Source organism: Sarcophilus harrisii, chromosome 4 (genome assembly GCF_902635505.1).
Source record: "Sarcophilus harrisii chromosome 4, mSarHar1.11, whole genome shotgun sequence".
NCBI lineage: Eukaryota > Metazoa > Chordata > Mammalia > Dasyuromorphia > Dasyuridae > Sarcophilus > Sarcophilus harrisii.
The window spans coordinates 223466413-223491979 of NC_045429.1; the positions used below are offsets into that span (position 1 = coordinate 223466413).

Below are 25567 nucleotides of genomic sequence, written 5' to 3' on the forward strand. Positions count from 1 at the left end.
TGGCTCTCCTCACAGAGATAAAAATGAAAGAAAGCAGATTGCTAAAAGACCTTACAATTCCTTCTGCAGAAAATGAAAGGTACATTTCTATATGCTGGATGAAAACAAAAACTTTATGAGACCCAGTGATGGACAATATTGTTTTCTTTATCTTTGTAACACAAAAGAAATACTGTAGATCTCAAACATTATTATACTATTACAGGCAAAAATTATAATGAATAAGGGCAAAAATGAAATAATCACAAAGAACAAGTGCGATGAAACTAAAACTAGTAGATCTGTTCATCTGTTTGTAGTCAAGGTTGTTCAGGCCAGATTGGGTATGCAAGTCTATTTCAACATCCTATGAGCAGTTGTGAATAGTGCATTGGTAATTATATTTTTAGTTGTACGTGCTACAAAGGGGAGAGGGGGAGAGAGAGAGAGAAAGAGAGAGTGTGTGATTGTGTATGTATATTGTGGAAGAGAGAGAGAGAGATGGAAAGAGGGAGGGAAAAGAAGGGGGGGGACAGGGTGGGGAAGAGGGAGAGACAGAGAGAGATGCAGGGATACAGAAAGAGGAGAGAGGGAGGGAGAAAGACAGGAAAAGAGGTAGAGGAAAGGAGAGGGAGAAAAGGAAGGAGGGAGAGACAAGAGGGAGGTAAAGTAGGAAGGTAGGGGAGAGGGACAGGAAAAGAAAAGGGGGGAGGGAGAGGAAGAAAAGGAGAGCCAGGGAGAGAGGGAGAAAGTATGGGGAGAGAGAAAAGAGAAAAAAATTACAGTAGGTTTTTAGTTTGGCCATTTCAGATTCTATTCCCTCCCTATAGCTTTATGACAGAGGAAGCCGAATTACTGTCATTCATGTAAGACTTTATCTTGAGAGAAACGATTTCTAGTTTGGCCATTTCAGATTCTATTCCCTCCCTATAGTTTTATGACAAAGGAAGCCAAATTACTGTCATTCATGTAAGACTTTATCTTGAGAGAAACGATTTCTGCACATGCCTTAAGAAGTAGTTGTATTAAAAAACAAACAAACCTGCTCAGGAGTGCATTTAAGTCTAGGAACACTTAAATTAAAAAATAGCAGTAAGAAGCAGTCAGTATAGGTTGATAACACAAAAGTTTTTTAAATGAGTTTTTTAACTGAGTGAAGCACAAAGGAGATGACAATGGAAGAAATGAAGATTCTCAGTCATAGGAAGGCCCTAATTAAAAGTGCCACAAAAATATTATAAATCTCTAGCAGACTTTCTGGAGGAAAAAATTCTTCAGATGTTATCAAAAGAAAGTTCAGTCAAGGCGAGTAAAATATGCATAAATGATTGCATTTATTAAAAAAAAAAAAAAGGTAAATAATAACTATAACAAATGCACGTATTCCATTTTGGGATGCCCCTCCTTGTTAACCTAAAAATAAAGTAATTAATTCAATGAAAGCCATACAACTAATTTAGGGCTCCAGAAAAAAGTCATCACAGGGAGTAAGAGTTTAAGGACAAGATCTTAGCAAGTTTACTTAAGAGTATTTCAGTGATTGACACTTGTGAAGGTTGTTTTGAGGATCAAATAAGATAACAGAAGTAAAGGATTTTTGTAAGCCTAAAAATAATAAATTAGTTACCATTACTGGCATCATTATTATAACTATTAGATATTTTATTCAACAGAGGTTGAACAGTTGGGTGGGGGTTAGGGTGGGAGAGGGGATTCTTAAATGTCTTAAAGTTCCTTATTTAAAATGATTTTCATTGGGTCCAAACTTGTTATTTATAATTTTATAATACTCACTTTTTATTACTTTGTGATTGATATTCTTTTAATTATCATTGTTCTAGTCACTGTATAAACTGTTACTGGCTCTGATACTTTATTTTGCATTTGTAAGTTTTTTTTATATCTATCTGTATTCAACATGCTCATTACTTCTCAAAATAGAATAATATATATGATTACATGAATGTACCATAATTTGTTTAATCACTCCCCAACTGATGGATATCTACTTTTGTTGATTTGGTATCACAAAAATCAATGTTATAAGTATTTTTAGTGTATATGGAGCTCTTTGGTTTATGAATAACTTCAACAGTCTATATCTAGAAAAATAATAAGTGGATCAAAAAGTATAGACATTTTAGTCACTTTTATTTCAATAATTCTAAACTATCTTCAAAAATGGTTGTAGTAATTTGTAGTTCCATCAATAATTCACTAATGTGTTTTTTTCCCACACTCCCTCCCATACAACTCTCATCTCTTATCATCTTTGTCAATATACTGGGTATTAAAGTCTCAGATTCCTTTTCTTATAAATGATTTGCATCATTCTTTTACTTTATTATTCTTTTTAAGAATTTGCAATTTTTCTTTTCTTTTTTTTTCGGTTTTGCAAGGCAACTGGGGTTAAGTGAGTTTCCCAAGGTCACACAATTATACATGTTAAGTATCTGAGGCTGGATTTGAACTCAGGTCCACCTAACTCCAGGGCTGGTATTCTATCTACTGTGCCATCTAGCTGCCCCATGTAATTTTTCTTTTAAGAAACATTTGTTCTCCATTTGATAAATGGTCAAAGGATATGAACAGACAATTTTCAGATGAAGAAATTGAAACTATTTCTAACCATATGAAAAGATTAATAATCATTATTAATCAGAGAAATGCAAATTAAGACAACTCTGAGATACGACACACCTCTCAGATTCGCTAAGATGACAGGAAAAGATAATGCTGAATGTTGGAGGGGATGTGGGAAAAGTGGGATACTGATACATTGTTGGTGGAATTGTGAATGCATCCAACCATTCTGGAAAGTAATTTGGAACTGTGCCCAAAAAAGTTATCAAACTGTGCATACCCTTTCATCCATCAAGGTTACTATTGGGCTTATATCCCAAAGAGATCTTAAAGAATGGAAAGGAATGTGGGAATTTATCATAGAATATAGTATAAGATGACTTAAGACTAACTTAAAAAATAAACTGTTTTATTTCTTCATGTCTCTTTTCCCTTTCTCTTCTGCTAAAAGAAAAACTGTCTAAATCTTTTATTGTTCTTCCCTGAACTTCCCCAAATATCAAACTACTATGACTCTTTATTGCTAACTCATCTGCTTTTTCCTTTACATCTTTGTTTTTATTACTCTTTCTAGTTAGAATGTCCTTATTTCTCTCTTCTCTGCTGAACCTCATCCTCAACTTTTTAAATCATCACTAAAAATTCACTTAGCAAGAAGTCTCCAGTGATTAATTTTATCTATATGTTCATTTAGTGCTCAACCAAAAGTATTTATGTATTCCATTTGAATCATATTAAGATATAAATATTAATTAATTCATGCATGTGTGGTTTATCTGGCACTAGAATAAGCTGCTGGGCATATTATACCAAACATACTTAACAAATACTTAATCAACATTATTGTCTCACCTTTTCCCCTTTAATTTGGGAGGAAAAAATAAAACACTGCTTTTAAAATTGTTATTTAGCTCTTTTATAAACACAATAAATCTTTAATTATTTGCTACACAATTTAACCATAGTTGAACAGGTTGCTAGTAACAATGAGTAATCTCATTTTCCACTTAAATTCTCACATTTTTTGCATGCATTTTTCTGATAAGAACATTCTGTTGACTAAAAACTTTTATTAGCAAAGCTTGGATTAAACTGTTTTTACAAAATTCAGTAAGTAACAAAAGTCTACTAAGTCAGACGAACCAAAAGATTCATTCCTATCAAATTATGTGCAAAACAAGAGTTTAAGTCATGTATAGCAGATTGCTCCCATTTAATTTAATTCAAAGTTGTTCAATAAGCATAATTAACTAACTGCTAATTACTAAGTGCTATAGGCATAGAGACAAAGATTGCTCCCATTTAATTTAATTCAAAGTTGTTCAATAAGCATAATTAATTAACTGCTAATTACTAAGTGCTATAGGCATAGAGACAAAGATGAAAACAATTTCAACTACCTTCAAGTAGCTTTCAATCTACTTGGTGAAGCATGTACACAGATAAGAAAATAAATACGAAATAATTTGGGGAGGAATGCTACTAATGGAAGGAAAACCAAAAACGAATACATGGAGGAGATATCATTTGAGCCAAACCTTGAAAACTAAATTAGAGATTCCAGGAAATGGAGGTGGAGGAGAGAAATTCCAGAAATAGGAAAAAAAAAAAAATCTGTGTAAAACATGGAAGCAAAAAATGGAATGTTGCCTATATGCAAAAAATAAAAATTTTATTTCTGTACAGATAGTAGAAAGTAGTAGCTGGGTACTATAGAGACAAGACCAATCATTTTCACCTGCTTACTACTGGAAGCTCAGAAATAGACAAAACCATTATAAGAAGCAAAGTTTAATAAGATGGTTTTCCCCATCTTGAGTCACTAAATATAGATACAAGGATATTCTGAATATTCATACAAAACTTCAGCAATTCCAGCACTAACCCAGCAGTGCTCTATTCTTTATAAATTTTGCTACTGACATAAATATAAGTTGTATCAGGACAGAATTCAAAATACAACATTATACCTGTTTCTCTGTGTGTAGTAAATGAATTATGATTCTCCAGAGGATGTCCAAGATACTTCCAAGAAACATTATCTTTTTTCTTCAGAACAATTTCTACTTTACCCGTTTTTTCTGCAACATGCACTAAAAATAAATTCCATTAGTATTCAAAACTGTAATTATAGTTTATATTAGCCTAGCAAAAGTCACTTTTTAAAAAAAAAATAAACCAGTAAATTCCAAATTTATTCATGTCATAGACATGACATAGTTCATGGTAAAAACAAGAACAAATGTAAACTAATTATGTTTTCAATAAAATTGCTTCTGGCTCGTTGCTTCTAAAAGACCATACCCCAAATTGTTTGAAAGGGATCAAATTTATCAGCTAGATTTCCAGATTTGCATTCTAGCAGGGTCAATCTTTACTTTGAGGCCCTAACAATTCTGTCTAAGTTTCAAGCACGTCCAAAAAAAATTCTGTCCCAGGAACATCCTCAATTTTTTGATGCTCAGAAGAAACATCTCCATTTTGCTGGCTTCAAAAGAAAAAAAGACTCTTTTGCTGATAGTAGATAGGTTTTAGTTGATCAATGGATCAAAGATCTAGAGGTGGAAGGGACTGCAGATATAAGGTTACAATCTACAGTTTTATCCTTATCTCTAATGATCTCAGGGGTTTATTACTATACATAACTTTGTGACTTCTCAGAAAACTGAGATGTGGTTTGATCCTCAAGGCCTAGTTCACTTTCCTTTTTATACCCAATCCATTCCCTAAACAAAATAAACAGTACAAAATAAACGGTATAAAATAAAATGTCAAATAACTAACAAAGTTAAACAATCAGGCCTAAACATAATGTAGCAGTGAGCATTTGATGGTTCTACAATAAATTTAATTATCTCCTTTTTAATATTTCTTGTGTTTACATGGGAACATATGGAAAAATTGAAGATAAATGGGGTAGGCAGATACAGAACCTAATTATGTGAAGAAAACAGAAAGAAGTGGTTTTGTTGGTAATTATAAGTGGTCTAAACGAGTCTGAAAGGTAACTAAAATTTCCTTGAAAAATACATATTTTTTAATTCAAGCATTTGGGGGCATATATATTCTATTCATTACAACAAAGTATTTTCCATAGTTACAGAATTATTATAGGTTTTATACCTATAATATGATGTCAATTTGTTATCTTATAACCTAAAATTAAAAAGTTCACACCAGGTACATAGACATGTATACAAATCTGAATATTCTTGATTTAACATGGTTTAGATTAATCATTATTAGCATTAAATATGTAAATGCACAAACTTAAACATGTATTTGCTCTAGTAAAAATGATAGCACCCCAAGAGAGATAAGGAAAAAGATAATAGAAAGAAGGAAGTGAAAAGAACAGGATAAAGAAAAGTAAAAGGATGGGGGAGGGGGGGAAGATATGAAACAAAAGAAAGATTGATATAAGAAGGAAGAAGGGAAAAAAAGAGGGAAAAACTAGAGAAACAAAAAAAGAAGTAGATGGGGAAAAGAATAATGTAACTCAAATCTGAATGTCTCAAGATCTGATGATTTAAACAGTTTAGAATAATAATATATTTTAGTACTTATATATAAAAAATTTAAGTGATAAAATTACTGAATATAATTAGGGAAAATATTTTATTTTACAAACTTACCAGTAATGTCCTCTTGAATTTCATGGCTCAATTCTACAACAGAAATATCTAATTTAGTTTTCACTTCCATAAACAAAATTTCTTTTAAGACACTGAATTTATAAGTACTAAAACAGGTGATTTTCATTTTACATTTTAGTAACATAATATGCTCCAATTATCTTAAGTGACAAATGACTTGGAGAGGCAAAAAAAAAAAAATAAGAATTCTGTTCAATCAAAATGAAAAGCAAAACCATTTTAAAAGCCTTTTTTTTTTAGTATGTCAAAAAAGATAATATTTTCATTTACCATTTTCCACAAATTAAAGAGCAAACTCTGAATTTTCCACAAGTAAATTATAATCCAAAGCTGCTTCCTCACCATTGTCCAGGGTAATTGTAAACCATGGAATAAATGAAGAATGAGTCAGGACCAAAAACAGAGGACTAAATGCCTTTAAGTATGTATAAATTTGCTGTCCAAATATATGTATTGAATAATTTAAATTTCTTTTCAATAATCTAAAATCAAGCTTACTTCACTAGCATGAAGAATTGAGACTTTATTTTTTCAAAATTTTAGAACTTCTGATTTAATAACAACAAATTTTATGCCCTTTTTTGTAGTTATGGTAAGTGAATTTTTAGCTCTACAAATTAGCTAGAACATATCTCATGCATAAAGGATATAGGAAAAAATAATTCCATAATGAAAACAAGTTCAATGCTAATGACTAACATAATCTGATACTACAACTGGGCACACGAGATAAGCAAACTTTCTTCTGAAAGACACAGCCCATCTGGCTTTACATTAACAGAGAGAAAAAAAAGAAAACTAGATCAGATGCATTTTCTGGATGAGAAGTTTAAGTTCAAGACTGCCTGAACTGTTCCTTTTAACCCTATGGGTACTTAAAAAAAAAAAAAAAAGATCAACTCAGACCAAGTGCCAGGCTGAAGACACTTCTTTAACAGAGTAAGGTGTAGTCAGCATGATGCTAAGTCAGCAGAGACATCTTAGAGCTTCGGCCATGTTCTGCAAAAGTAAAATGCAATATTCTGTAACTATGAAAAGATGCTAAATGTACCATTTCTAAGACTTCTCTAAGAAACTGAAATAATAAAGGGCATTTTTCTATAAGATGTGTGTGTGTGTGTGTGTGTGTGTGTGTGTGTCCTATTGCTGGCTTCTAATTTAACTGTATGCTACTTGTTACTCTCACAAATAACTATACTTTCATTTTCATTTGAGAAAATGGTGACAAATTAAAGCCAGAAGCAAAACAGTTCTCAGATAAGAAAACTGTGGGATAAAGGAAAAATCCCATTTAGTAGATTAGCTTATTTCTGTCTCATTCATATTTTGTAATGGAGCAGAAGAGATAGAACAATGAAATGTCAGGATTTGGAGGAAGTGAGTTCAGTTGCAACACATGACAGACACCATTATTCTGAGGATTGTAAGATTAAAAAAAAAACAACAACTGACTTTATTAATGTTGAACCAATAAATATTACTGATCTGGATTATACTTAATTTCTTCAATATAGAAAGCTAAAATTCTAACTTTATAAGCTCTACAGGTATAAGGGGAAAGTGGAAAAGAGAAAAAATTAAGATACTGAAATTTTAGAAATGTCTAGAATGATAAACAACCAGAAGTTATAATTTTTACTATAGATAGTTGATTTTTATGACTTCATAATCAAGTTCCATTTCATTTCCTTATAAGAATTATTTTAAATTATTTTAAAACTACTACCATGCTAAGTTTCTATTTATAAATTTAATTTAAAATCAACTTAATTGTAATATTTAAAACAAACAGCAAAGTCAGTATGTTGTGGTAAGAAAAACAAACAAACAAACAAACCCGGCCTTAAGATTTGAGTCTAGGGCTTAATTTGGGCCCAAATTCTGGTATGTGCTAGCTGTAGAACCCTGGAGCTCATTTTACTGAACTTCGGTTTCCCCATTTATAAAATGGGGATAACCATACTTGCAAGACATATTTTACAAAATTGTGCAAGAATTGAAATAACAATACTGTTTCATACAAAAAAATACACTTACCAGTATGCAGAAGATAAGAATAATCCTTGATAACAATTTCTGCTCTAAAGCAACCATCTTGATAGTCAACTATTACAGACTCTGAATCCATATCCTTAGACAGAAAAAAAATGTTAAAAGATGATACAATTTGAACTTTAAAAAATCCTCAATGCATGAACTTCTCCAATAAGTATAGGACAGCAAAAAAAAACAAAAACAAAAAATACCGAAAGGCAAGAACCCCATATTCTAGTCCTGGCACTGACAAACCAGGTCAGATACTGGATCTCTCTAGGCCTCAGTTCCCCTATCTGCAAATTAAGGAGAGTTAGGACTAGATCACCTCTAAAGTCCTTCCAACTCAGTTCTAATTCTAGTAATTTTTTTTCTTAAATAAAGTTCATTAGATAGAACAATCATCCATTAAAGTCTATCTATAAAATTCCCATATCCACATCATCTGGAGGCAACTTTTAAGTTCTCAGTGAGAAGGCTCAGAGCTCAAACTGACAGTTGTTAACAAGCTGGAAAGGCTTCAAGTAGAGGACAAGGACCAACCTTGCCTAGAGATTGACCACTAGAAGGCAACATTGGTTAAGTGAGAAAGAAGATTGGGAGAGGGGAGGTGATAGCAGGAAAAAACAGTATCTTGTGAAAATCTGATAAGGAATAATTTGTGATCTGAGTTAGTGGAAGAAGTACCCACAACTAATGAAATTGAAAATTTGGTAGAACTGAAGAATTTAAGATTATTGATTTAATATAAACGATTTATTCAAACTATTTAGGATAAATGCTAAGTAAGAGTGACAGCATACTAACTTAAAACAGTTTAAAAATAAAGAAAACATAAAGGGAAATCAACTTTTGGACTTAAAATCTCTTCAAGTTCACCAGGATACAGTCTGATCTATCACAAACACTTTGCTAGATCAGTCTTTTCTAAACTGCATTCTATTCTGCTAAACCCTGAACTTTTCACCTGTTAACACTGAGCATTTACTAAGAAAATTGTAATGCAAGTTATAATTTTCTAGAGACAAGAGGAAGAAGAAATGCTCTTCTCTTCCCAAGTATGATGAACAGGGATTAAAAGAGAGAGAGAGAGAGAGAGAGAGAGAGAGATAAAACAAAGAATGGCAATGAGGAGAGGCAATAAGCAAGGGAAGGGCAGAGGATTTTTTTTTGCCTCTGACTGCTGCAGAAACAGATTGCAATAAGCTGTTGAAGGAGCTAGCAAAATCTGAACTGAGGTGAGAAACTAGTATAAAGTGGGGGTGAAGCAGAAGTAATGCAGCCTGCATACGTAATTTTTTTCCTTCCTCTTATTACTTTGGCATTGTCTATATATTTTTAAAATAGATCAATAAAGTAAGGTAATTGCTCCACTGCCTATTGTTCTGCAGAAGCAGTGAATAGTGAAACCAGATTTCAGCCAAGACGTAGGGATGTGGAAAGAAAAATTGGGGGAGTAACTTTAAAGTGATGGTTATTACATTTAATGTTTTGTTATTTAATGTTTCTTTATGTTATTTTTTTTAATAGACTGCTATTTTTGCCCTAAAATTAACACTTGTTTTTTTGTATATAAACTTTTTACAAAATCTAAAACAATGGAGGTTATTTCCCTTGATTTTCTTAGTTGTTCAAACCCAAAGTATAATGTTAGCTACATTACCAGAAGAAGTAAACAAATCCACCACTAAAGGCAGAGAACAAGAAAAAAAATACATTCCCTAGAGAATTCAGAAGTATTTTTAGAACTTGATCCAAATATGAAATAGTGAAAACTCATTAAATATGGAGTGGAGCTAGATGCTGTACGAAAGGTCAATAGTTTCTATTCCAAAAAGGTCACAGAAGTAAAGTCAAATCTAATGATCAATGGAATACTTGGTTGGGAAGATCTAATAAAATCCTTAACATTTCAACAAGAAAAGTTATTAAATTTTTAATGTGCTATAACTATGTAAATATGTTTTAGTGAGACAATCACTTCCCCAGTGACTGCAGCAAGGATTCTCAACCTGAATTTGTTGCACAAGATCCATGTAGTTTTACCCCATGTGGAGGTCAATAAGGCATCTAAATTTGAAAATCAAGGGTAGGTCTAAGCAACTATACAGAAATAAATTAAATACCTAATTAAGCAAACACAGAAAAAAAATAAAAGCCCTCCCATAAACCAAGTTTCAAGAATACTGAAGCTAGAGTTTAGAATTTCCTTGATGAATTTAATGAAATTTTTCTTTTATTGGTATTTTAGGACCATTAATTACAAAAAGCAAAAAGTAAGAAAAACAAGAGACAATTTAATCTCCAAAGGGTTTTGCTTAGTTCAAAAGAACATAAACCATTTACAAAATACCATTAAGAAATACAGTGCTCACTTTGACAGGTACTGTTATCTTGTCATTAAACTGATGACTAGTGATTTATTAAAAACCAGCAAAAGTACATGCACATTTCATTTTCTATAAACACAAAAGTCATATATCATTTAATCTAGGGCTTATACAGTTTTCAAAAGATCTAAAAACAAAATGTCTTTAGAATTTCCTAGTTTTTATATACCAGTTTTTATGCACTGTATAGAAGTAAATTTAATATGTATCATTTGAACCATACTCTACTCCTTTTTTTCCTTCCCACCTTACCCTACAAAATTTATATTATAACTAGTGTCCAATTAACCTAGAAAGACAATATGGCATTGTGGACAATGCTGGATTTGGGAGACAAAAAGATATTATTCAAGACTCAACCCCATGTTTTTAGGTAAATGAATTAAATTTTCAGAGCCTTAAGCAACTAAGAATACCAACTAAGTAACAATAAGTTACAATCTCTATTAATTAATAAAATTCCCAAATTAACAAAATCAAAGATTTTTTATCTAATATATATGTATAGATTATAATATATACACATATTTATACATACATACATACATACACACACACACTTAATTAATAGACCTAAAGGCTATCAAGAAGAGGTGATGGAAGCAAATATGTAGGTCTCTGCCACCCACACTACATAGCTACTAGTAAAGGGCAGAATTATAAATGATGGCAGGCAGCTCTTAGGTAAGACAAGACAGAATTCTTTCTGTAAAAGGATCAATTTTGCTTTAAGACAGCATGGTCATAATATACAGTCATGAATGACCATAATGGTTGACTCAGTTCTGTGATATAGGAGCACCAGATCTTTATTACTTCAGCTACCAGTATTTATCTAAGATATACAGCTCCCCAGAAGTTTGATGGCTAGAGAATAGAGGATATGGAAATGTACTGATGTTCAATCTATAATCTACGAAGTTATCTGAGCCTTCAATAGAAGAAGGATTGTTGAGGAGTAAGAAAATGTAGTCCTCTGACTTCCTAGTTTTCCCTTCTCACAAGCCCAATTTATGATTTGGAAGTATGCTACTTCAAAGATAGCTTTAATTAACAGATATTTTCATTTGTCCTGCAAACTATGCTAATAGTTTTTGGATTTTGTGGGATTTTTTTTTTTTGTACTAATAAAATCTAAACAGAGGACAAATACTAAACACTTCCTACTCTAGTTTTTTAGATTTTTTTTCTGATTTCAAAGAAACATTTACCTTCTGTTTGGTATATATGACAATGGTGACTAAGGATTCTGTTTGGAACCAATCATAGCTGTAAAAAATTGTGAAGAAAAAAATGTTTAGCTCTCGTGATTTAAACAATCCTGTCCACAAGCACAAACTAAAATCATTAAATGTTTTCATATTTTAAGTTTTCAGGAAAATATACATCTTTTAAAACTTATATTCTACACAAAAACTGCCTCTTCACTTTATTACATATTTAAATTATACTTTTTTAAATAAGGTCTTAGACTATTAACTGGATAACCACATCTTTTCGCAATGAACAAATTTTAGAAATTTGAATAATCTACTTCTGTCTGAGCAATCTGAATTAAGCTCTATTAGAAAATTTTGACACTCTCATAAAAAATGGGACTTACTAAGATCTATTCCATCCCAAAAATGATAATTAACAAATACCCATAAATAAAAAATCTGGTAAGGGATTATCAACTCATAATCAACCCATAACAACTGAATGCCTGAGTCCCAGAGAAAATGACTGACTTAAACATCAAGTGAATGCTAAAATAGTGAAATCTATTTTTCTGATCTTTAGAAATGTAACTTTAAAAAAAAAAAACAACTACTTACCATTTGAAATGGACAGCTATTCTACTTAACACCTGTATGTTTACGGTACTCTAAGTAATATAGACAAAAAAAAAAGGGGGGGCAGGGGGGAATTGCGATAATATAGAGCAAGAGAGGGGGAGGGGCATGTGAGCATGTACTTGTATGTATTATATATAGCGTATATAAAATGTGTGTAAGTGACAAAGACAGAGAGACAGAGGTCAAGAAAAAGAGAGGAAACAGAAGGGAAAGAAGGATCAGAATAGAAACTGTGCATGTCAAGCTAGGAAACAACTACGTTAAATCTTCAATATTTTTGGCAGTCTTTTTATATATGAATTATGGTTTTTCTTCAATGTTTAAATGATTTTTTGCCAGAATTTGGGAAGGAATAAACCTTTTTTAGAAGAACTCTTCTGGAATTGTCTGCAAAACAGGTATAATCTTTTGAATATCTTCATTAAAAAAAATTTTAAGTTCTTTGTAAACTTTAAAAATACTACAAAAAAAAAGGAATTAGCATCTTCAATATCATCATTCTCTGAAAACAGATAGCCAAAAGACATTCAGTGCCAAATATAAGCAGAAGTAATATCATTTTTGGTAAAAGCACAAACAAGATATGAGCAGACTGATATTTTTTCTATGATTTATAAATTGACTCAGTAAACAATTCTAAAAGAGTTCAAAAAGTCTAGAGTAATAGCAGCAACAATGTAATCTAAAGTGATTACACTGAAGAATAATACTAATTTGGATTTTAAAATTCCAATGCATTTGTTACCCTGAATATTTTGTTACTTTGTAATCCAATTTCATAAATGTAGTCTTGCCTAGAGAGCCTGGGAATCTACTTCCCAAATGTTTAGCTATAGTCATTGGTTCATAACACTCAATAAACAAATGAAGTATTAATTTTTTGATTATTCTTGAATCTAAGAGAAACTTATGTGATAAATGGAAAAATTACCAAAGAATCCTTAACAATATCAGAAATGTTTCAGTTTGACTCCTTTCCCAATATTGGTTGACATTTATAAAGTACCTTTAAGATTTGCAAAGTATGTTATGTATATTTGATCTGGTAATATAGATATTATCATTAATAGTTTCAGAGGAGCTATGTAATTTGTCCATAATCCCCCAGGAAATACTGATCATAGGTAGGACTTGAACTCAAGTCACTCCAGATTTAAATCTAGAGCTCTTTCCACTATTACTGCAGAGCTTGTTTTTAGTTACCTGTCACACTTCCCATGAAGATAAAAATCTGTCCATGCTCCCAAAGTTGTAAGGAAACACTTCAACTCATAAAAGATAAAAATCACTTCCCACATTTTCAACATAAAACTAGTTCTACTATTTGGGGGGGCAGGGGGGAGGGGGGAGAGAGAAGGGGAGAGAGATCAGAAACAAAAAAAACCTTCAAGCTTCAAAGCAAAATAAAACCTGGGATGGTATTTAAATTAATGATGAAACCATTGATTATCTTTAATACTGTAATTTAATCAAAAATTCAAGAGTACTAAAAAAGAAAAATTACTTATCTGATAGCCCAATTTTCCATCATTCTCAATTATCCAAAATACCACATGACTAGTAATAAGCAAAAGGACATTTTCCTGTCAAGAAAACCTTTCTACAAAGCTCTTTATGTCACAATGGAGGTATGGAGTCCTCTAAGATTTTCCAGTCCTAAACTTGAGCCAAATGTCTTAGAATTGCATCTAAATTAAAGTTATTAGCTGAAAAGACTCTGATTATCTAATCTTCCTAGAGTAGACAATAGCTTTAAAACAGATTAGAAACAGAAATATAGAGAAGTTTGGGAGGAAATGATGGCACCACCTTCAAAACTTCAATATGCATTCAAGAAAAAATGTGTTAATTATATACTGTGTGCCAGATACCTCAGAGTTCTTAACAGATTAAGAGGAGAACATGTATTCTGGCATGTGTCCTAGACTTCGGCAAAGTTGAATTTACAGAGCTGAAAAGGATAGTAGGCTTTAATAGCCTATCCCTTTTTACAAGGGAAATCAGCTCTGATGACCAAAAAAGAAATTAATATGATAAGGAAGAAAAGAAAGCAGTAAATACAAAGTGGTTGAATAAAAAACTAATCAAATGACCATACAAGAAGCTGAACCAGGGATAATAAAACAGAGAATGAATGTAAAAGAGTGATACAGATCTGTAATAAATCTAGGCTGTTAAAAGCTAAAAAATCTTAGGTTTGTGCTTAATGCTAAGGGCACAAAAACAGTGCTTTATTGCTAGTCTAGGATAAGAAGAAGATCAAGAAAGCAGACAACTTTGGATGAATGAAATGACACACAATTAAGGAGACAAAATAGACCTTTTCAAACTCCTATTTTCTTTCTGTTTTCTCTAGCATTTCTCTGTCAAAATGGGACACAAAAGTTAAGAGGAAATTAAAAACTAAGGGTTTATTAGAAAATACTAAGAGAACATCTAAGTACTTTCAATAACTTTCAGTAATTAGACTTAGAAAAATTATATTCTGGGAAGTTAAAAGAACTTATAGATGTAGTTTTTAAAGAATCATAGAGAAATAAAGGTATTGTATAGCCTAGAAGACAGAAAAATGACATCCCAATTTTCAAGGAGGGAAGACATGTTTTTAAAAAAAAAAAAACCATAAATCTTCCTTTCAATTCCTGAATAAAACCTGTAATATTTTATAAATAAAATGTTTTGTGAGCACTTAGAAAACAAAACAATATAATCACTGAGACAGCTTGGATCATAAAAATTTAGTGATATAAACTCTGGTCATATAATCCCTATGGAGGTCAAAAACTATTAAAAAAAAAAAAAAAAGCCCAACATGTAACAAAATATTCATAGCAACACGCAGTAGTAATAAAGAGCTTTAAAAAAAAAAAAAAGAAAAGAAAAGAAAAACAACAACACAGGTATCTGCTGATTTGGAAATGACTGCAAAATAGCTGCATAGTAAGAAAAAATATGAGGAATTCAAAGAAATATGGGAAGGTTTGTAAGAACTGATGCAGAGTAAAATAAGAACCCAAAAAGCAAAATAAACATGACTATACAATGAAAATGAAAACATCACTAAAAGGAAGCTAAGTTCTGAATAACTGAAAAACCAATTAAAGTACTAGAAAAGATAATAAAACAATAACTTCTCCCTGTACAGTGACTTTGAGGGACTTTTAAAACAAAATATTGTATGCTCTGTGACATATGGTCAATGTATAGGATAGTTTTGACTTTTTTTTGTCATAAAGAAGGGTTCAGTGGGGATAAAAGGGACTGAAATGATTATGATGCAATGACAAAAGGCACCAAAATGAAATACTTTTTTAAATGAAGTCATGAAAGACTAATCTCATCTTTTTTTTTTTTTTTTTTTTTTTTTTTTTATCTGACAGAATAATTAGACCAGTGGGAAGAAAGATGGCAAGGCAGACAGAACCATCTTCAAATCAGAAAGATTTTGGTTCAACTTCTTTCTCTAATACATATTACTTGTTTTTTTTTTTTTTTTTTTTTTGGGGGGGGGGGTTGAATAGGTGTTCAATACTGCTATTTGAGTGAAATATAACTTACTCTTGGAACCATATTTAATTGTCCAAAAGTACTTTTGGGGATTATACTGTTCTTACAGTGGAATAAGACACAAAACTAGATGATAGCATTTATTGTGTGCATTTTCTGCCAAGAAGCCAACGTATATACTTTCCTTGAGATCTGGTTATAGTCATGTTATTTATCATATTGGCAGAATTTATACAGTTTATACTTGTTTAGTTCCTTTTCATTGTTCATCTGATTCTTTTCTTATGTTTAAAATTCAAAATTTCCATGTAACTCTGGTCTTTTCAACAGGAATATTTAGAATACTCTTTCACTAAAGATACATTCTATTCTCCTCCCCTCCCCACCTTCCCTCCTTGCATTATATTTATTTTTGTTACATAAGTTCCAATGGCAAGGTGCTCTGGAGGGGAGAGTAAGGTAGGGGACCTTGCACAGTCCTCCTCACTTAAATCCAATTCACTTTCACTAGCATGTCATGGCATCACCTCCCTGATATCATGGTCTTCTTAAAGAACAAATGACAATTACCTATGTGCTTCTAGGCAAATCACTTAATCTGTAAGTCCCCAGAGCAACCCCTCTAAGACCATAAGTGGTATAACACTGCTAATCTACATAGATAGAAGAAATTTCTTACTGGGAACTCCCTATATCAGTGAAATCTCAGAGATCTGGGGGACTGGGAGAGAAGGAAGACTTTCATTCACAGCCCTTCCCCTAATCTATCCAAAACAATAAAACTTGTTTGGAAAATCTTAATGACAAAACAACTATCACTACCACTGGCTCACATTTATTTTATGGTTTAAAAGGTGCTATTTTCACAACAACTTTTTGAGGTGGGTAGTGCAAATATTATATTGCTACTTTAATAATATAGGAACTAAGGCTGAGAAAGATAAATGTATTTGTCCATATGGTAAATGCATAATATACAGTTTTTCGGCAAGGCATTTGACAAAAGTTGCTCTTGATATTCTTGTGGACAAAGTAAAAAGATATAGCTAGGTAATAAAATTATTAGATGGATCTCTAATTGGCTGAATAACTGATTAGGCCCAAAAAGTGCTGATTAATAGAATTATGTGATCTTAGAGGAAATTTCCAGTAGAGTGATAAAGAGCACAATCTTTGGCCCTATGAAGAGAGCTTATAAAATTGATAAAGGATATGAAGCAGAAAAGAATGAGCTAACATACTAAATAACAGAATATATATAAATTTGACAGGCTAGATTCAACCAACTCTAGTAAAATATAATTTAATATGAATAAAATTAAGACCTGTACTTGGACTCAAAAAAATAAATTGTGTAAGTACAGCAGGGAATAAAAATGAGTTACCAGTATAACATGTGAAATGACAATAATACCCTCTTCCCCAAATAAAGGGCACTTAAGCTATATTAGCAGAAGAGAGATGATTGTTCCACAATACTGTGCCCTGAAGAGGACATGTCAGTAGAATTATTTCCAATTCTGGGCATATCTTAGGAATCAGGGGTGCAACAGCAATATTAATGGCCCAATGGAAGACTAAAATGGCAAGAAAACTCTTAAACATAACATTTCTAGAGTCAGTTGAAAGAAACAGGGAATCTAACCTAAAAAATAAAAACTTTAATTCTGGTAGTAAATGTTCATAAAAGTAGTCTTCAACTAAATAAATGATGGACATACAGAAAGGGAATTAAGTACACCTTCTTAGCCTCAGGATCAAAAAGAAGATTTCAGCTCAATTTAAGTAGAAAATTTCTAATAATCAGATCTGATTTATGTTGTGAATTTATTTTCATCATATGGTGAAACAAAGATTGAATGACCATGAAGAGATGTCATAAAGAAGACAGGTATACTTAAGATCAATATAAATTAAATGACTTTTGAAGCCCTTTTCAACTCAAAAGTCTACAATTCTAAATGCATAAAGGGCTATTAGAATTGAGAACAGGGAAAGACAAATTACACAGAGAGTGGATTCAAAATTATGGAAAAAACTAAAATTTGCTCAACATACTATTTAATAATTTAAAAAGACAGAAATACATGCAACACACCTTAGAAAGATTTCCATCAAAGAATAAAAAAAAAAAAAGTTTCATCACTTAAAAGGAAAATTTTAATTGATTTGGAATATTCACTCTAAGGAATACCTCCATTCTCCTACAACACAAAATAAATGAGGACATTGTATATATTTACTGTATGTAATAAGAGCAGGTAAGATACTCTTTAATGGATTACTATATTTGATAAATTATAAAATTTTTATATTGAAAATATGAAGAAATTTTCAACCCATCATATGTATTTTGTATTAAATAAACTCATATTTATTCCACTCAAAGTAAAATAGCAATACATACCTTGGAGAAATTTCTTTGGCAGGTAAATCTGGTACTTGGCTTTTAAAAAGTATGCCTGTAAAAAGAAACTTTTTAAAGAAATGGACATCTCACCAACATGTTATTCTATAAAAGTAAAATTAAAATATGTGAAATTATACAGAATAAATTTTCAAAACTAAAGATCTTAGTAAAGAACGTACAATTTAAATGTACATAATGTGGCACAATAACTCTTGAGTTTCTGAAAGTGGTCAGTGATACATAATCTCTGGCATTTTCTATCAAGTTTTTAGCACAGGCCAGAGAAGAACGTTTGTATGTGACTTCAGTTCAGGCTAGCTGAATCTGGAAAGGCTGAACACCAGGATAATGGCAAATTGATGATTTTTTTTCTTCTGATATAGAAACTTATGAAGACAATTTCTCAAGAGTATAGAAGGCCTGTATGATCTGAATTGGTGAAGGGAGCAATCCCATTAATACAACCTTTAAGTATTTATTTGTGTGGTAACCACAAAAATTAAAACCAATTATTTCTGAAATGACAAGCACACACACACACACACACACACACACACACACAAAAGGGGTCCACTATGTCAGAATTTCAACAACCTTCAATGTATCTTAGGGCTATTTCTATTTTTATGGATCCTAAAACCTCTAATTTTATCAAAGACAATAAAGTCTGAGCAAGAAAAATAAACAAAGTGAATATAGAAAAGATAGGTCTAGTACAGGGAAGATAGTTCAAAGTTGAAGGATAAGAAAGAGAAGGTGATATTACTCAGCTTCTATTCTGCTCTGAGAAAGGAAGCTTATCTTCAAATTTAAAAAAAACAACAACACATCATTATAAAACATACTATTAAAATATTATATAGTTCAGTATAAATGAGGAGAAAGTAAGTGAACACTGTGAAATAATAGTGAGTTAATGATATTAAGTCAAATAAGAACGAGCTTCTGGTGGTATTATAAAAGGGCTTTTTTATATGGATCACAGTTTTTAGCATTTGTCCGGTCAACCCTAAAATTCTAGAATGCCTATTTTTGAAAAATGCATACAGATGGTATTAATTTTTTTAAATGACTAAAATAACAAGACAAACTTGGTTCAAAAAGAGTCCACAGAAATAATATCTTGCATAATCTTCTTTGTGAAGACTTACCATTTAAAAGTTTCTTCTCATGATTTTCTACAAGAAAATGCAAAAGAAAAATACATTTTTAATGGATCCCATATCACGCAGAAAGTGAGTAAATATCAAAATACATGAGAACACAGGGGAGCTAGGTGGCACAGTGGATAGAGCACCAGCCCTTTAGTTAGCAGGACCTGAGTTCAAATCTGGATTCAGACACTTAACACTTCCTAGGTAGTGTTGTGTGTGACCTTAAGTGACTAAGGCAAGTCATTTAACCCCATTGCCTCAGCAAAATAATAATAATAATAATAATAATAAACTGGAGAAGAGAAAAGGAATGGACATGCTTTAAAAGCAAATCTGAATCAAAACAAATTTATATGAATCAAATAAGTCAGCTCACAAAAGAAATTCACTGTATCTAATAATTAGCATTAAACACAGATCTAAGAACTCAGTTGTTCTTTCAAAGTATGCTTAGAGGATCAAAGATTTTTTAAAAAGGACTAGAACGGTCATCTAGTCTAATCCTCTCATTTACATGTGGGAAAACTTCAAAGGACTAGTCCAATGTCACAATGATACTAAGAAGCAAAGCTAAATTTTGTATCTAATATACCCTGATTTCAAATTCAGCACACTAAGACACCACACATTCTGTTTCTCCAATATCCAAACTGTCCATTAAAATCTAACATATCCATATTAGAAAATGCTCCAAATTGCTAATGGGGTAGGGCAAATTAAAGCAATTCTGAAATTCTACCTCATACCCATCAGTAGCAAAGAAGACAAAAAAGGAAAATAATATAATCTGGGGAGGTTATAAGAAAACAGAATTACTGCTAGTGGACCTGTGAATGTGTACAACTATTCTAAAATGAAATTCATCACTATATATAAAAAGTTATTAAAGAGTACATAGCCATACCAAAAGAGATCAAAGAAATAGGAAAAGACGTGCTTACTTTGGCAGCATATATAGAAATAGGAAAAAAATTCTAAAAATATTATAAAAGCTCTTTTTATGACAAGGAAAAAAATCGGAAATTAAGAGAATGTGTCGAACAAATTGCTTTAAACCAAAAATACTTTAAAACCAAATCTGAATCAAAACAAATTTATAAGAATTAAATTGTCAGGTAGCAAAAGAAATTCATTCTACCTAATAATTAACTGGAATAATTAGGGAACAGCTGAATAAACTATAAAGTGAATGTGATAAATTCACATTCAGGAGTAGATAAACTCCTACTATATTATAAAAAATGAGAAATACATCATTTTGAAAAGATCATAGGATTTATATGAATTTGATACAGAATGAAATAAGCAAAACTAGAACAATTTCTATTATAACATAAGTATAAAAACTGAATTAATTTATAAATTGATGAAGAATGAAATGAGCAGAACCAGGGGAACAATTTAAAAATATTAACACAGTAAAAAAGAAAAACCCATCCCTGAACTTTTAAAGCTGTAAGAAGTATGATCAATACTAAAATTCTATATGATTTCAGAGAACTGGTGAAACATGTTTCCTACAGCCGAGAGAGAATGAATTTCAAATGCAGAACAGGACATATTCACATACACACACACATATATCTGAATATATACATGGGAAATTGCTTTTGCTTGATTATATTTATTAGAAGAAAAAAAAATTTCGTTGGGTGGCTAGAAGGAAGATAAAATACATTTCTCTTAGTTTGGTGGTTTTTAGTTGTTTTTTTTTTGTTTGTTTGTTTGTTTGTTTTAAAGAGAGGTAGGTTTACTACTGATATGGAATGTTTCCTATACTTCCAGATGAAGTTATCATATTTTTAGTTCTCAATTTTTTACTTCATTAAAAGAGATTTCTCATGAAGAGTAATCTATAAAGATGTATAATGTAAAAAACAAAATTCATCAAAGAAGACAAACCAAAAAGATGAAATGTTAACAGGATGATCAACTTGATCAATCTAAAGTAGTTCAAAGGTATTAATGAAGGGCTACTTTGATTCATTCTTTGAATTCAAGACACTCCTCAACTTCAACTGAAGATTAATAATAAAATGATATTGACATATGTTAGAAACATAATCCTAATATGAAGAGCTATTAAATAAAATTTTATAAAAGCAAATTGTGCCCCATTATATTATTCCATAATTGAGAACTGCTTCTATATATCATGTAATGACAATTATATAGGTCTATTTTTTTTTTTACTAATAAAATCAAAGGGTCTTAAAGCACTTCCAGCTAAAATAACAACCATAAGAATAACAGATAATATTTACATGGCATTTAAAGCTTACAAAGTTCTTTATATCTGCTATCTCATTTGATTGTCAAAAGAGCCCAGTTGTGTAGTTGCCACTATCCACATTTTAAAGATGAGAAAACTAAGGTAGAAGGAGTTTGACTTGCTCAGATTCACATAGCTATTTAATTATATGAGGCAGGATTCCAAAATCAGCACTCTTTCCACTATGTCACCTACTGACAATAGTTCTAATTCTAGGTAAAATATAACCCTAATTACAGATAAAACTTTAGTGTGAGTCTATCCATAATTATCACCTTTTAAGTTAGCAAAGTATAAATCAGTGATTTGCCACTGCTAATACTGAATATAAATCATGCCACTGACTATAAATCATGATTAGTTTCAAGAATTATATAAATGTGAACTATTATTATTGATTCAAGTTCAAAAGAACAGACTGATCCACTAATCAAATACATTATCTTAATTCAATAAATATTTATTAAATAATTCTTTTGTACAAAGTACTGTGCAAAATGCTTAGTGAAACATTAAGTTTAAATAAGCCATGTTCCCTGCTCTTTACAGTCTAGTTGGGGGAGGGGGAAGGGAAGGGAAGAAGTGGATGGCACACATACAAATGACAAGAGTATTTAATAATATAAGTACATAAGAAAAAAGTAAAATGCTACATTGGGTATTAAAAAAAGTGAAAAGGACATTACTAAGAGGGAAACTGGGCTCCAATCAACAGAAAATAATAAAAGGAGGGAAGACTGCTACAGCAAAAGGATTTCTAGGAAGAAAGGACAGGTAATGAGCCATAGAATGAAGGGCTTATGACCCAGTTCTGCTGGAATAGGAAATAAACAGAAGGGAATAACATGAGGTCAGGATGAAAAGTAATAAGAGTTCAAATTGTAAAAGATCTTGAATGTCAGGCAAAAGAGTTGGGCCTTTACTTAGTACAGGATATGAGGCACTGTACTCTATAGACTCCATTGAAGGTGAGGTCATAGGCTCATAATTTATGGATGGAAGACACTGATAATCTTAGCCAACTCACTCATTTTACAGATGAGGAAATGGAAAGCCAGGGAAAGTAAGGGATTTGTTCAAGGATTCTTCATCAGTTAATGGATTTGCAACCTTCATATTGTCAATGTTTCCTCACTGAGGCAGATTATAACCTGTCTGTCACTGTACATCTAGTACAATTCTCAACCAATTCCCACCAATCACCATTGGGCACTACGAAAACCAAAGACCTCCCTGCCTTCTATTTGAAAGAGGGGGGGCAAATGCAATATAGCTAAGTTAGGAATGGGAACTGGATATGTGATTTCATTGGAAAAGAAACTACTGGATCTGTATAATACAGATTGGTACCTTCTATGTAACTTAAGAGTATCAGACTTAACTCAAGAAAGATTTTACTAGTTCATTATTGGGAGGAGGGAGTTTATACTAGGATACACTAGGATAAAAAAAAAAAAGTGACAGTTACAAGAAATCTTATTTAGCAAGAGCCAACTTCAAAACTAAATGTATATTTGAGACAAGGAAGAAGAAAATTAAAAAGGGCAGCAAGATGTCAATCATGGGAGACTAAAGGGAGTAGTGAAATCAGAAGAAGGATCAAAAAAAAATCCTGATGAGTAGGAGAGCAAAAAGTATGTCTTGATCATTTATGAATTTAAGGTTCCCATGATCTTAATTAAGGAACTCAGCAGAGAAGCAGAGACAATTTATTATAAAACAACTATTTTACACACACACACACACACACACACATATATATATAAATATATATATACATATATATTTAACATTAACAAAACAAAAGCTCTTACAAGTTCAGACACAAAAAGTTAATAAAAATTATTTCAGGAAAAGCATCATGATCTTAACAAAAGATGTTGTTTCCAAAAAAAAAAAAAAAAAAAAAAGCAACCCTTATTATCAACCACTGGATAAAAATTTAGTAATTTCAAGTGACATTCACTTGATTGTATGATTACTGCTATATCAGCTTAGTTACTCTCATCTAGCCTGGCTTATCTGTCTTTGCTATTGCAGTTGTGATCATTCACAGTTATTTAACAGCAACTAACTAGAGAAATCTTTCAATATAGAATATAGCCAATATATCTTTAGAGCATATTTCTCATGTAAAGCATTCTGTTTCTATCTAAAAAGGTCATATGAACTAAAAAGCCATTTTAATGCAATTTGCTTTTGGAGAAAAAAATCATGATTTCTTGTTTTTAGCTGCATATTTATGTGACTAGCAAAAGTTGCTAAATATCCAAATGACAGAACATTTTTTTCAAAGAAAAGTACTCCTGGTAATGTATCCTCTATTAGTTTTCTAAAATTTTTCTGGATTACTTCTATACCTGGTGCATTCTTGAGATTTCAATTAATCATCATGCCATAATGCTAAACAATGGGTTTACAAATAAAAAGTGAAAATAGTTTTTACCTCCAAAGAGTTTACATTCTAATAAGGGAGACCAATCAATCAATCAAAATTAATTAAGCATCTACTATGTATTAAGCACTCTCCTAAATGCTGCAAGTACAAAAAAGAAGCAAAAGACATTTCCTACCCTCGTGTACATACATAAATATAGGCAAAATAGGTAACAAAGTAACTTTAGAGTAGACAGCCCTTCAAAGACCTTCTAAAGAAGGCAGTGCTTGAGCCAAGTTCTAGAAGCAGCACTGGATTCTAGGAAATGAAAGTCCAAGTGATTATTCCAAGAATGAGTGCTTAAAGATCTTAAACAAGAATGGCTGTTTGGTCTGCCATGCCTCCTCTTTAAGAGTTGGAAATCGGGGCAATCAATGAACAGAAACAAGCTTTTCTTGTTTTATTTATCAAGACAGAATTATTATAGAACATATTTTATACAAATATTTAGAATCAAGACTTGTATTCAAGTAAGAATTTAATGAAGCCATTATGAGGAATAATAGATAAGAAAAACAAATGAGCCTCCTACCTCCACTCCATAAAAGAACCAAGGTCAAGGGCTTTTTATAATTCATTAAAAATCATTTTATCTAGTCTTATTTCAAAAAGAAAAAAGTACCAATGAAATAAACATTCCTTTCTCTATGCATTCAACTAAATGGAATTAAGGTTTAAGGAAGGTGGGGGAGCCATGCCACCATTTTCATATCAGTTTTTCCTACCTTGTCCATACCTGACACATGGTAAGAAAGAAAATAAAATGGTTTTGTGAAGGATGGAGTTGCTGGAGAGGGAATGTTCAAGAGTTTTCTGTCTATGTACCAAATAAGGAGAGAAAGAAGGAAACTTTTTGATATAACTTCTAAATGGATACTGAAGAAAGACACCACCACCTCATAATATTATATTAGGAAATAATATTAAGAAAAATAAATTATTTCTCCTTTAAGAAACATAAAAGCAATTATAACAACACAATACTGTTTTGCTAATAGAATGGTGCATTTTAGGATTACTATTTTTGTCTCATTTAAACTGCATCTCCACCTGCAGTTAGCACAATGCTCTACAAACAGAAGGCAATTGTTGATTATGAATATAACAAGCAAACATTAAAAATAATGTAATTATTACAAAAGTATAATAAGTCTTCTTTCTATCTAGACTAACATCAAAAATCTCAACAATGAGCTTCCATCTAGAAGTGGTCAAAATATAAAAATACAAAGAGATTAAGAGAAACATTCAAGTATTTTTCACCCTAAGTTAGGAAAAGTAAAAAAAAAAAAAAAAAAAAAAAAAAA

General features: G+C 31.4%; 1 protein-coding gene across 2 annotated transcripts in view; it reads right to left on the minus strand.

Moving 5' to 3' along the window:
- Window positions 1–25567, minus strand: part of LOC100934103 (cytochrome b5 reductase 4) — an 84848-nt gene that overhangs the window by 35384 nt on the left and 23897 nt on the right. For both annotated transcript variants that reach the window (XM_031964561.1, XM_031964562.1), the window contains exons 5-10: window positions 19549–19575; window positions 18395–18449; window positions 11854–11911; window positions 8256–8349; window positions 6198–6230; window positions 4533–4655 (exon numbers count right to left, since the gene is read on the minus strand). In XM_031964561.1, coding sequence (XP_031820421.1) covers window positions 4533–4655; window positions 6198–6230; window positions 8256–8349; window positions 11854–11911; window positions 18395–18449; window positions 19549–19575 — 390 coding nt within the window. The remainder of the gene's footprint in view (window positions 1–4532; window positions 4656–6197; window positions 6231–8255; window positions 8350–11853; window positions 11912–18394; window positions 18450–19548; window positions 19576–25567) is intronic.